General features: G+C 60.2%; 5 protein-coding genes across 5 annotated transcripts; 2 read left to right on the top strand and 3 right to left on the bottom strand.

Moving 5' to 3' along the window:
• The first annotated feature begins 503 nt into the window (after positions 1 to 503).
• SDRG_11292 (hypothetical protein) lies at positions 504 to 1145 on the top strand. Its single transcript, XM_008617324.1, has one exon. It carries the CDS (start codon positions 628 to 630, stop codon positions 1087 to 1089), a length of 462 nt encoding a protein of 153 aa, XP_008615546.1. The 5' UTR covers positions 504 to 627; the 3' UTR covers positions 1090 to 1145.
• A 1952-nt stretch (positions 1146 to 3097) lies between these two features.
• Positions 3098 to 3643, bottom strand: SDRG_11291 (hypothetical protein). The gene has a single exon (XM_008617323.1). The coding sequence runs from the start codon at positions 3590 to 3592 to the stop codon at positions 3149 to 3151; it is 444 nt and encodes a 147-aa protein (XP_008615545.1). The 5' UTR covers positions 3593 to 3643; the 3' UTR covers positions 3098 to 3148.
• Positions 3644 to 4120: 477 nt separating this feature from the next.
• SDRG_11290 (hypothetical protein) lies at positions 4121 to 6615 on the bottom strand. The gene is made up of 4 exons (XM_008617322.1): positions 6019 to 6615; positions 5502 to 5972; positions 5280 to 5452; positions 4121 to 5233 (listed from the first exon to the last, which is right to left on the bottom strand). The coding sequence occupies exons 1-4, from the start codon at positions 6535 to 6537 to the stop codon at positions 4267 to 4269; spliced, it is 2130 nt and encodes a 709-aa protein (XP_008615544.1). The 5' UTR covers positions 6538 to 6615; the 3' UTR covers positions 4121 to 4266.
• Positions 6616 to 7990: 1375 nt separating this feature from the next.
• Positions 7991 to 9413, top strand: SDRG_11289 (hypothetical protein). The gene has a single exon (XM_008617321.1). The coding sequence runs from the start codon at positions 8033 to 8035 to the stop codon at positions 9227 to 9229; it is 1197 nt and encodes a 398-aa protein (XP_008615543.1). The 5' UTR covers positions 7991 to 8032; the 3' UTR covers positions 9230 to 9413.
• A 1104-nt stretch (positions 9414 to 10517) lies between these two features.
• On the bottom strand, positions 10518 to 12015 carry SDRG_11288 (hypothetical protein). Its single transcript, XM_008617320.1, has 2 exons — positions 11982 to 12015; positions 10518 to 11926 (listed from the first exon to the last, which is right to left on the bottom strand). The coding sequence occupies exon 2, from the start codon at positions 11487 to 11489 to the stop codon at positions 10614 to 10616; it is 876 nt and encodes a 291-aa protein (XP_008615542.1). The 5' UTR covers positions 11490 to 11926; positions 11982 to 12015; the 3' UTR covers positions 10518 to 10613.
• Between the last annotated feature and the right edge of the window lie 569 nt (positions 12016 to 12584).

Here is a 12584-nt window from a genome sequence, read left to right as displayed (position 1 = left end):
GAGAGTCGAACGCGCCGATCCCGTGCCTGGCGGCGATGCACAACCCCGCGCGGCCGGGTCTGCGAAACTTGTCTGTCAATCTACGATCCTGCTCCTGTGAAATACGAAAAAACGAGTGGCCACGGGGCGTGTATGCGGCGACAAGTAAGCGCCACCGGGTGGTGACGGTGCGTCGATTTGTTGCACCCGACAACGTTTAATATTTCGATAAATAAAATAAATACGCATACGCGTCACGTACGCGCGCAAAGCACCGAATCGGATACCGTGCTTGTATCCTGCCTCTGCCGAAGCCTCGTTCGTGGTCAGCTAGCTCGTGCGAGAATATCGCGCAGCGCTTTGAGCCGACACGACCAAGGTTGCAAGTGGACTCGAGATGGGAAGCGTTGGTCCCACCGTTCACCCCGTGCGGTGCGTTGAAATAAAATATAGATTATTGAATTAATAAATCCGCGCGCAAGTTGGTCTCTGTCTCGGCAGGTGTAATGCAGGATTGGAACAGAAGCGAACGCGGCCCCAACATACACGCCCAGCTGGCGCGAAACTATCCACCCACATGGCGATAAGGTTGCGCCCGCCACTGCCATTTCTAATTTTCACGCCAACCACCACCACCACCTCGATACGATGATGGCGCCGTGCCACTGCAACTACGAGCACTGCGACCGGTTCGCCAAGCAGAGCGGTCTCTGCCTCACGCACTTTCGGTGGGTCCACCCGACGCCGCCCGCCGCTGTCTCGTCGCCGACCACGAGTGCGACCATGACGAGCTCGCCGCGCTTCGGCGCCGACCCGAAGCTCAAGCTCAAGAACCGTAACCGCAAGTGCCGCACCGAGCACTGCCTCTCGTACGCGCGCAGCGGCGGCTTTTGCACGCGCCACGGTGGTGGCCGCAAGTGCCGGTTCGAAAACTGCTCGACCGCGTCGCAAACCGGCGGCTACTGCCGGCTGCACGGCGGCGGCTCGCGCTGCCGCGTCGCCAACTGCGCTCAGTTTGCCCGCATCGGCGGCCTCTGCCTACAGCACAACCGCGGGCGTGAAGCCATCAAGCCCGACGACGCGCCCATGCTCTTCCCCGTGCACGCCTAGATGCACCCTAGTTTTTATTGTAATTTGATTCTTATTTAGCACTTGTACTCGACAGACTTGGCAGTGTCGCTTGTTACATTCACGTTAGCGCAGTGATAGGCAGCGTGCATGACTGCGTGCTGCACACTCGGTGCAGTTCGCGACATTGTGCGCAGCTCGCTCTGGGTAGACGCAGCATCCGAGGGCGCTTGCCCGCAGAGGGTGCTTGGCGCGTCACGAGCCACCTGGGCGCGACACGAGCTCGAAATATTTCTCTCGTCATGGCCTATCCACTGTAAATTTACACTGTACGGCCATGCACGCGACAGAAAAATAAACATACTCTTTGTATGCACCCACGCATACAAAGCCCCTGCACGGTATTACAATTCCACGATTCCAACACTGTGCTATTAGCACCGCCTCGCTCATTCTCTGTGTCCTTGGCTCGTCGAGGAGTGTCTAGCGATGCGACGTACACCGAGTCTGAGCGGACGTTGCTGTCGCGTGGGGGATGTCTGTCTCGACGCAGCACCCATGCGCAGATGCAGACGCCGCATTAGCACCGTAAATCCAATGGCCGTCGAATGAGATGTTGAAGACGACGGTGATGGTATACATATCGCATGGAACATCAAAAGAGAGAGGTTATCATCATGCAAGCGTCCGGCTCTCGGGCACTTCTCTGGCGCCAGAGTGGACACGAGGTCGGACGATACGCCTGTCTGCAGTTGCCGCTCAAGCACAATTTTCTAGCGCTCTGCACGCCTTCTACACGTCCGGCAACCACGCTCGGTAGGGACACTGCTCGGCGCCTCGTGCGGTCGCTCCACATACTGTGAGTCTCTTGCGTCTAGAAGAAGTGGCACAGCGAAGCATGGACGCTACTTGCGCTGCACCGTTGACAAGAAGCGAGTATAGAGCTTGCTGCAAGTACTTTGGGGCCATGGAAAGGCCTACCCCGCGCAGTGCGTTGTCCAATCAAAACGCCGGATTGGGATCCAATCGGATGGGATGGGGAGCTGCTTGTATCGCGCAAAACAAGCTCGTCGCGGCGAGCGATTCGAGTCAAGTACTGGTCGTGCAAGCGCGCCATAGTAGCCGCCTTCAAAAACAACAACGCCAAAACGCAAGCGCGTAACGTCGAGGAGCAATGGACGATTTGTGACCCGAGGTCGGCGCAGCGACGGGCTTCACACAATCCCGCAGCAAGACCACTCGCTCCACGCAACTGCCTGCCTCACGAGCACATTCGGAGGTCTACCATCCTCAAGCAAGACCGCACTACTTGGGGCACCACCCGTGTTGGTGGCCGTCGTGCCAGGGGTGGGCGAGGCAAGGTAGTTATTCGATTAACACTACCAGTTTGGCCATGGCTTGAGCTCGCTTGCTCTGCGCCTGGATCTTGGTCGTCCAGTTCGCTCGGACTTGCGCGGAAACCACTTGCACTTCTTGGACACGCCCCGTGCGTAGTCATTGCTTCGTTGCGCCGGGAAGCGATTGTCGAGTCGACATGGATAGAGCTACAGTCTGTAGCTCGCGCATGTATCATTCACACGTACACAGGCGAGGATCGCTGGTCAACTGTCAACTGGGACTCATCGCTAGCGGGCCGTCATTGGGTGCCAAACGAACACACACGTCGTCGACCTTTGTACCCTCGGTATCACCCAAGACGTCCCGCCGAGCTGAAGAACCGTTCTGCTTTGTCGCTTATCGTGTCTTAGTTGACGTGGATTTGGGTGCAACTAGCGACGAGTTTCTCGCGCTCCACACATCGCCGCCTCGCTACTCCGTGGGCGTGTGCCTTCGACTCTCCTTCCTATTGGCGGCAAGTCGCCGCCTCTGAGTTAGCTCTGAGTTTGTCGTACCTTGAAGGACGCATTGCGCAATCACGTAGCAGTAGTAGCCGCTAATGCGCGATTTTCACGTGTTTTTCACACATGCTGCTTTTTCACGCTGCCACGTTCCGAGCGCGCTTCTCATTGGCCAATCTGCGTTGGTCACCGCCTGTCGCATGCGGAACACTTTGAATCGACCGCTCTACCTGCGCTTGTTAAATACTCTAGGGCTATGCTTGCTACGCTGTCTGGGCGAGCTCGGGCGCGGGCGGGAGGCGGCCGGCGCGCTCGGCCTCGAGGTTGTGCTGGAGGCAGAGGCCCCGGAGCCGCGCAAAGTCGGCGCAGCGCGGCTCGCGGCATTTGGAGCCGCCGCCGTGGGTGCGGCAGTAGCCGCCGGTTTGCGATGCCGTGTGGCAGTTGCGTACTTTGCACTTGCGGCCGCCGCCGTGCATGGTGCAGTAGCCGCCCGTGCGCGCGTAGGACCAGCACTGGTCGGCCTTGCATTTGCGGTTGGGGTTCATGCGCTGGATCTTGGGGTCGAGGACCGTCGGCGCCGCGTGGTCTTTCATGTAGGCGTTGGAGAGGTACTGCAGCATCCACCGGTGGTGCGTGAGGCAGAGGTTCTTCTCCTTCGCGAAGCGCGCGCAGGCGTCGTACGAGCACTTGGTCGGCTCGAGGGCCATTGTCAAATGACTGGCGTCGGCTGGAATAAAAAAAGTGTTTGTGCAACCGAGCATACGTGCTGGTATGCATTGGGTACAAACGTCTTGCTGTTTGTATGGCGGATGTTGAACCCGTCGCTGTCACGGCTTCAACGCGGGTGTCCCACTGCCGGATTTGGCGCGCGGCCAAGGTCCCCGCCGCATACAAAGCCCAAGAGAGCCCGGGCCAAGGCGCCGACGGAATCCGAGGCCCGCGACAAGCCAGCTTTCTTGCTGCGTATCGAAGGCGCCGTTTACTCCACGTCACAGCTTGAGCGCGCGGCTGGAGTGCGTTGCAAACCGGCTGCCACGAGGGTCACGTGCCTACGTGGTCCTCGACTGGCTGCCATGCGCAAGCCGACCGAACACCGCACCCTCGTCACACGCGCGCGTCCCACTGTGCAGGGCATCGCCAGAGAGCCCGAAGATCGACACCGTCGTCCACCAGATTCTAATGTCGCCTGACGACTTGGTGGTCGACTACTGCACTGCATATCAATATTGGATATTGGGGAAAAACGGTGGCTTCGATGGGAGTCGACTCGGTCGATGATCCTTTCTCCTCGTGCACCACCAACAGAGTTCTTAGATGCAAAAAGTTCAATCAAGTCCCAATGTAGAAGGTTCTATGAAGGAGGGGTCTATAGTATGGGCGTCTACTTGGTGGTCTTCTCATGCGGACGCAGAAGCGTCTTGGTCGCAGCATCGAGCGGAAGCGTCTGCAGCCAGAGCACGAAGCGCGAGAGCTCGTACTTGAGGCTCGGCTTGGCCGCGCAGTACTCGAGAAGCGGCACCACGGTCTTGCCGTACGGCACGACGCCCGTCATGTTGTGCCAGTCTTGCAGAAACGTAATGACGTCCGCAACGCTGTCTTGGTCGCTCAGGCTCACGTCATCCCATGTCGGCTTGGCCGGCTCGTCCTCGTCGTCGTCTTCGTCGTCACTGTCGTCGTCCTCGCCCTCGCTGTCGTCATGACCGTCCAGCGACCGCTGGAGGCGGCGGGTGAGCGCCGCTTGCTTCTCGTTGACCACGTGACCTTCGTCGTCGCCCTTGGTGAGCGCGAGCATGCGGAACGTCACGAAGCGGTGCAGCGTCAGCGGCGTCGGCTTGAGCCCGCGGTTGTGCATGTCCTGAAGCAGCGCCAGAGGCTCCGCGATGCGCGTCGTCTTGGTCGCGCACAAAAGCATGATGAGGTCGTCGTACTCGGCCACGGTCGGCTGCAGGTACGGGAACCACGCGCTCTTCATCTCCAAGACACGGCGGGCCTCGGGGAGGCGGTAGAGCAACGCGAGGGCGCGGAAGGCGTAGTGCAGCGCGTCGACGACGTCGGCTTCAGGCACCGTCGATTGGCGGCCAGCGATGGCGTCGAGCGTGGAGAAGACGCGTGCGACGAGCGCGTCGGCAAAGAGACCACTGCGCTTGAGCCGGCGCTCGTAGCGTGAGGCAGCAACAAAGTACTGTTTGAGGATCGCAGTCTCGAGCGCGATCGACGCCTCGGGGTAGCTCTTGGCGTAGCGGGTGGCGACAGCACCGACGAACGCGTCGCCAGCGGCCATCGCGTCCTGCGTCAGGAGGCGGAAGCTCTCGAGGACGCTCGCGCCACGCACACGCTGGTGCACAAACCTACGAACGCATTCGAGTCGAGACTCGTGAGGTGCGAAGCGCGTACTGGATGTATTCTTTGGCGGCCTCGGCGTCGGCGACTTGGTCCTGGACGTCGGCCCACGGCAGGTCGGCCATCTCGGACGCAATGTTGTCGACCTTGCTCGACAACGTGGCCTCGAGCGCCGCTTGGACCTTTTGCAGCCGCCGCACGCTCGGCGCCGCCTGCACGTCTTCGGTCTACAGACCAAATGACAACTTCGTTCGAGTCGAGACAATGTAGATATACCTGGTTGCGCGTGCGGAGCTGGCGCTCCGAGACCATGGTGAGGTTGTGGTACGCGGCCGAGAGACCCTCGATGGCAGCGAGGTACACGGCTTGCGGGACGCTGGCGCTGCGCCCCGCGTATTGCGCCTCGAGTGCGTCGAGCCGCGTGAGCACGTCGGCGTGGCGGCCCGTCATCGCGAGCGCGCGCACCGAGACGGCCGCGAGCTTGTCCATGTACTCGTCCGGGACGGTGCGCTCCATGAGCTTGTCGTCGAGTGGCGGCAAGAGCGCCGCAATCTCCTTGAGCAGCTCCGCGTACGACTCGAGCGCAAACGTCTTGGTCGTCGAGCTCATAAACTCGGCGTAGAGCGACTTGACGAACGACGCGTGCGCGCGGAAGTGGAGGTTCTGCACCTCGCGCGGGCTCAGCGGCGTGGCCTCGGCGTCGAGGAGGACCGCGCCCATCTGCGCGGCCTTGACGCGGCGAAGCACCTGAACATCGGGAGTGAGGGTATGACGGGTGGGAGGAAGGACGGACCTGGAGGATGCTGCGGTCGCGGGCGGCGTGCAGCATCGCGATGTGGATCGTCGGGTTCGCCGTAAGGTGCTCGCCTTGCATGCGCTTGAGGAGGTGCTCCATGTACTTGCTCGGCGCGTTGGCGACGGCAAGCGCCTGGAACGCGGCCGTGTACGCGTCTGCCTTGGCGGCGGCGTCGTCAATCGTGTCGAGCACGCCGAGCGTCTTGGCCCAAAGGGTCTCGATCTGCTTCTTGCGCGAGGCTGGCAGGTACGTGCCCAGGTGCTGCACCGAGTCGCTGAGCACTTGAACTTCATAGGCCATGACGTCGTCGCGCTGCGGGAGGGCGGCGAGCCGCGCATAGTCGGCATCATTCGCCGTTGTCTCGCTGAGCGTCGAGAGGAAGCCCGAGATCTCGACGCGGTACCACGGAGCGTTGCCGGCGGCGGCGCTGCTCAAGGTGCGGGCCGCAGCGGCGGAGGCTGGGCGGGCCGTCGCCGCCACGGACGTGACGAGCCGAGCAGCAGCGGTTCGCATCATCGCAATCGTCCAAACCAGTCGTGATGCGCCAGGATTTCCATCTTTTTTGGCCAATCAGCGCGGCGATTGCGCCTCCGGATACACGTCAAGCGCATGCGGAGCGAAGTGAGCCGACCTCCGCAGCATCGCACACGCAGGATGGAGTCCGCTCAGAGAATCGTTCTTGGCTCGTATTATTAGCAGGGACATGCCATCGGCGCGTCCTACAACGAAGGCGCATCGATACTATGGATGGTACGCGGCGGATGAGAGTCGGGCCATCGGAACCTCGCTGGAGATAGCTGCTCTCACGCAGTGTGCACTACGACTACTGAGGTGGTGGCCCTCGATAGCCTCGAGACTCGCCGACTCGTGTACCGGGGTAGACGGGACGGCGCGGTTACTGTCGGAGGCGTTTCGCGGCCGTTTCAGGTCCACTGGTATGATGATGAAGACCGTGCATAGACACGGCAACGCGGTCCATGTTGACACAGAGATACGAATGGCCGACTCGTCAGCGCACCTCGTCTGGCAGCGCACCCAAGAACTGCCGCCGAGGCGAAAGGTCCGACGGGCAAAAGTCAGAGACACTGATGAGTTCGTTCCTGCTCGTCAACAAACCGGCTGTCCCACGACCGCCCAATCTTCCGAGGTGAGGAAACCACAAGCAGAACCAAATGAGGGACCTTGTCCGCGGCAGTCCGCGGCGACGGAAGATGCATTCTTCTCGACCCCCAACAACTGCCCGATGAGTACTGTGTACTCATACGCCGCTGAGATTCATCGATGATGGGCAAAATGGCTTGTTCAGGATTCGGTCGCGGATTCGTTGAGGCCGACGACCAGTAGAAGTCGTGTATATGTGAGAAGAAGTCGTCTGGAGACTGCGCGTCGGAGGTATCGCACGCTGCTGTTGCTGCGGCCCATACAAACTGCGGCAGCTTGGGCGGCCCTCGCTTCGTGCTGCAGCGACTCGGCGCAAGGAATCCGACACCGCGGGGTGGATTCTTGCTATCACCTTTGGAACTTTCATTGTCGTCCAATAAAAAGTGCACGTCGAGTGATATCTGCGGCGTCGCCCCGCCCGTCGTCGCTACGTTCGTAGCGGCGCCTCGAGCAGCACCGAGCGCCCAATCGCCCAAGCGGCGCCCCGGTCAGCAAAGTGCAAAGTCGTGAAAGGGCAAACTCACGTGGGGCGGGCGAGCGCCGGCCCGGAACGCGCTCCCAACGTCGCCGTCGCAACCGTGTCAACCGCCCGCCGTGCACATCGCTGTGGCTGGTTCGGCCGTCGGGCATACGACGACCAAGTCATCGCCACCGATCCGACGGCATGTCGCACCTCGGGTGGGCTCTGATTGGCGCGAGGTCAATTGCTTGGGGTGGCGTCGCGCAGCTGGCGCTCGGTTCGATCAGCCCGCAATGGCTGGCGGCCCCTCGTTTGGTTGGGCCAATGTATACGGTGGGATGATATGTACTGACTGCGGCGCCAACGACTCACAATTGTTTTTGCTCCAAGATGCGCACGGTTGCCCTCCTCTTCGCGGTGCTCTTCGCGGCGACGGCCGTCGAGGCCCTCGACCAGAAGCTGTACGGTATCAACTACACGCCCCGCAAGGGCCCCGACTACTTCTCGCTCAAGAAGCGCTGCAAGAACGCGACCGAGATCGACCGCGACATGGTGCAGCTCCGCAAGATCACGGACCGCATCCGCATCTACTCGATGACGGACTGCAACACGGCCGACCTCGTCATCCCCGCCGTGCGCCGCGCCGGCATGAGCATCTGGGTCGGTCTCTGGGTCGGCCCCAACAACACGGTCTACGCGGAGGAGAAGGCGTCGCTCGTCAAGCAGCTCAAGAACGGCAACGTCAACAACCAGACGCTCGGCCTCCACGTCGCGTCCGAAGCCATCTACCGCAAGGACATCAACGTCTCGACGGCCATCGCCGACATGAACGAGATCCGCTCCATCATGAACGCCGCCGACGTGTACATTCCGATCACGATCACGGACATTGCCGACACGTACATCCAGTACCCGCAGCTCGTCAAGGCCGTCGACATCGTCTCGGCCAACTCGTTCCCGTTCTGGGAGCTCGCCGTCGCCGAGACGGCGGCGCAGAAGATGTACAACCGCATGTACCCGCTCATGCTCTCGGCCCAAAAGTACAAGAAGAAGATCTTGATTTCCGAGACGGGGTGGGCGACCAACGGCACGTCCAACGGCGCGTCGATCGCGACGCCGTCGACGGGGGCGACGTGGCTCAACGACTTTTACTTCCTCGCCAAGGACGTGCAGTGGGACTACTACTGGTACACGTCGTACGACACGCCGTGGCGCCACCTCGAGGGCGACAACACGACGGCTGAAGTCGAAAACTACTTCGGCCTGTACTTCCTCAACAACACGCTCAAGCCCGTCTTCGCCAACATGAACTTCACGCGCCGCGTCAACCTCGTCACCAAGATGCCGCTGCCCAAGACGAACGCGACGGCGACGCTCGCGCCGGTGGCCGGTGCCACGACGACGGTCGCTGCGACGACGACGGTGGCGACGACGGCCGCCCCGGCCACGACGGTCGTTGATGCCACGACGGTCCCGGTCGTTACAGCCTCGGTCGCCGCCAACGCGACGGGCAACACGACGGAGCCCCACAAGAAGAGCAAGATCCTCTCCATCTTGGAGGCGCTTGTCCGCGGCTGGATGTTTTAAGCCAAGAGTGCGAATAAGTAATGCTATGTGTTGAACACTCCACCTTGCAATGACCATTCCCTTGCACCCATATATGTACCGAGCCGACGCACGGTATTCGACCCTGGAGAGACGTCGACGCACCAAGGTGTTTTGGAGGATACACCGCATCAAGTCAGCAGCAGACGCAGACAATTTTTGCTCTTGTTTGACAAGCGCTGGTTGATCGCATCCCTTCGTGCGAGCTGCATCTGCTGGGGATCCGTGTTCAGGCTGTACGACACACTGCATGCGTTCGCTCCACGTCACACGGTACCGCTTGGGCTCTCGTATGAGTTCATCGTACCGTGTCGCACTGAAGCTGGAGCTGGTCGACGAGATCAAAGGTGCTCTTGCAGGCGATCCAGTCGCTTTCTCTTGACCCACACGGACGGTACCGGTGCTCGTCGGTCCAGACCGAGTGGTTGACCACAACGTCGCACTCCATGGCGCTCTAAGTCGCAGAGATGACCGGCGCCGAGGCCTGGGTACGCGGATTGCCTGTCAACTTTGAAGAGGGTAGGTTGGGCGCAGTAGGAGCTGGCCGGTGATTGTGCAAAGTGGCACTACTCCCGACGCCAGTATTGGAATGCATCGGCGCTGGGACGCTCGTCGGCTGGACGTAAAAACGTACGAGGTGTGCTTCCGCACGAGCGGTCCCCACGGCTTGTGGAGCGCTCTCGGAGGCAGCAAGTTGCTGACAGAGTCTCTGAAGATCATCTTGCGCGGCGCCGGAGCTCTTCGTGGAGCTGCGTCGTTGCTTTGGCCTGGTCGGGGGCTGTCACCTGCGCCCATCGACGGCAATGGTTCATTCGCGCAGGGCCCGCATTGGAAGAAAAATGGTCCAACGCTGCATTTGGCCACCCTCATTTGCTGATTTTCCGAAAGGGTATCAAGCTAGGAGGTCTGCTTTTTGGTATCGAGAGTCGCCATTATGTTGCATTGGGCCGTGGGCTTCTCTCGAGGTACACGTTAGATGCAAATAAGAACACGATCAGCTTCCGCATGTTGAAGCGCCGGTCGCACCACGGCCACGGCTAGACAGCGTGCATCCATCTCGATACTTGCGTATGGGCTACCATGGGCGACATTAACATGACGGCGCAAGAAGCCTCCAGCTCCACAGCGAGGGTCGCTTTCGAGACTGCGAGCATCGGCCCCCTCCGTGTCGTTGGCGAAGAAGCCTAGCTTTAGCCAACGAAACCAACTAGTCTTTTCATGTGCGAACGTCGGACCAGTATCTTGTAGACCAAGCCAGCGAACGACACAGTGACAAGACCGAAAGATATACGATAGGATATAATTGATGCCAACGTGTTAGATAATAAGTGTGGGGAATAGAAAATTGAAATACGAGCGAACGTCACTAGACCCAGAGCGCGAGCGCGGCAAAGAGCCCAAATGCGATAAAGAAAGCCGTGAGCTTGAGGCCCAACTGCTCTCTGTTGCGGAGTTCTTGGGGCAGGACCTCCATCGCCCCCACATACAAAAAGGTGCCGCCGGCCAGCGCCGTGCAAATACCGCTCGCGAGCGACTCGGCCGGGTTGGCCCCCGCGAGCACATACCCGAGGCCAATCCCGATTGGCGACATGGCCCCAAAGATCGCGAGACTCAGCACGATCTTGGCAGCCGACACGTTGTGGTGCTGCAGCTCCAGCGTCAGCGCCATGGCCGCGAGCGACTTGTGCGCGACGATCGCGAGGAGGAGGTTCCACGCCGACTCGGGCGCCGCGCCGATGCCAATGCCCTCCATGAGCGAGTGAAAGGACAAGGCGACAAAGATCGCGAGCGAGGCCGCCGTCGTGTCGGGCGTGTCGAGGATGTTGTGGCTGTGCGCGTGCGTCACGTCGTCGTCGTGGTCCGTGTGCGTCTTGACGTGCAGCGGGAGCAGTTCGGACGCCGAGACCGGCGAGTGCGGCAGAAATCTGTCCTTCGCCGCATGCGCCACCCCCTCGACGAGCAAGATGAGTGCAAAGCCGAGGCCGTAGAAGAAGCATGCAAACGGAAAGCACACGGTCGCGGTCGAGGGACATCCGAGGGCAGCGAGCGGCGCGTTCTCGAGCGCGTCCGGCAGCAAATGCACAAAGGAGCCGGCGAGGAAGATGCCGCCGGCCGCCATGTTGAGGATGCTGTGGACGGCACTGTTGGGCCGCACGCAGTAGAGAGGGAAGAGGCCGCCGCCGAGCGCGAGGCCAAAGATGATCGCCGACGACGTAAGCTTGAAGACACCGAGTGCGACCATGAGCGAAATCGCAGAATGGCCAACTGGCAAGAAGCCGCGAGCGCCGCCGTCGGAAAATCGATCTTGAAGTTTGTATGCACCTTGTCCGACGGCGGCTGCGACCCAGATACGAGTGGATGTCTGCGCACGCCAGCAGGCCGGTTACTCGCGGCTCATGCATGGTTGATGGTGGTGGCTTCTAGCAGAAGCACGGTACGATAGAACCAGCAGGTCCACGCCTTTCTCTGGGCTGTCCTGTGGCCGCGTCAAGATCTGTACGTGGCTACTCGGGATCCCAAGTGCTGTTTGAGAGGCTGCAGGAATGGTTGTTGCTGGTTGTCTGTTACGCGGTCCGACCTGCTGGCGCGGACGGCAATGGCACGATGGCGGCGTCCACAGAGGCAGATGGTCCCAACCAAGACCAGGAGCACCGTCGGAACACTGGTCGGAACGTCGAGCTATATTTTGGGCTTCTTCCTCTGGAGCATGTATGCATGAATGGTCGCCTCGTACCGTAGTTGGTCAAGGTGTCTTGGGTTGAAAGCTCTTGTCAGGGAAATGGCCAGTGCGCCACAACATGGGTCATGACCACTGCCACTCGTTTTGCGTTTAACGCAGGTTAAACCTGCACGGCTTAAACGGTCGCAACTTGCCACAATAATTTTTAGCCAATCAAACGATGCGAGTGTTCAAGCAATAATCTGGCCAGAGAACGTCCCGCACCAAGACATCCCAGTTGGCTTCTGCAGGACTGCTATTACAATAGGGGGTTTCAAAGTTGAAAAAATGGAAAAGCCAATGGCAATGGAGCAGGTCCATGGCGCTAAAAATTGCTTGATTTATAGCCAATGAAAAGCGTTTGCTTTCCGGAGGCATTCCGGAGGCCGAAATGCATGTACCTCCATAATTTGATTCGTTTTTATTGCGTGGCGCCCGACAGTCTGAGGTTCGAGAGCTAGGTCCGAGGACATGGCGGTCCTTGCGCCAGCGTACCTCCTCTTGAGATCCTCTCAACAGGTCCGCTGCCTTATCTATGGTCTTGAAGTAAAGAACAACGTGCATCGTCTTGGTTGCGCACCAGGTTGTGGGCGTCGTTGGGCATAGCGGACGTCGCCC

This window comes from Saprolegnia diclina (genome assembly GCF_000281045.1).
Source record: "Saprolegnia diclina VS20 unplaced genomic scaffold supercont1.40, whole genome shotgun sequence".
Lineage (NCBI taxonomy): Eukaryota > Oomycota > Saprolegniomycetes > Saprolegniales > Saprolegniaceae > Saprolegnia > Saprolegnia diclina.
Note: the sequence above shows the minus strand (reverse complement) of the source record. Positions and strands in the feature narration are given on the sequence as shown.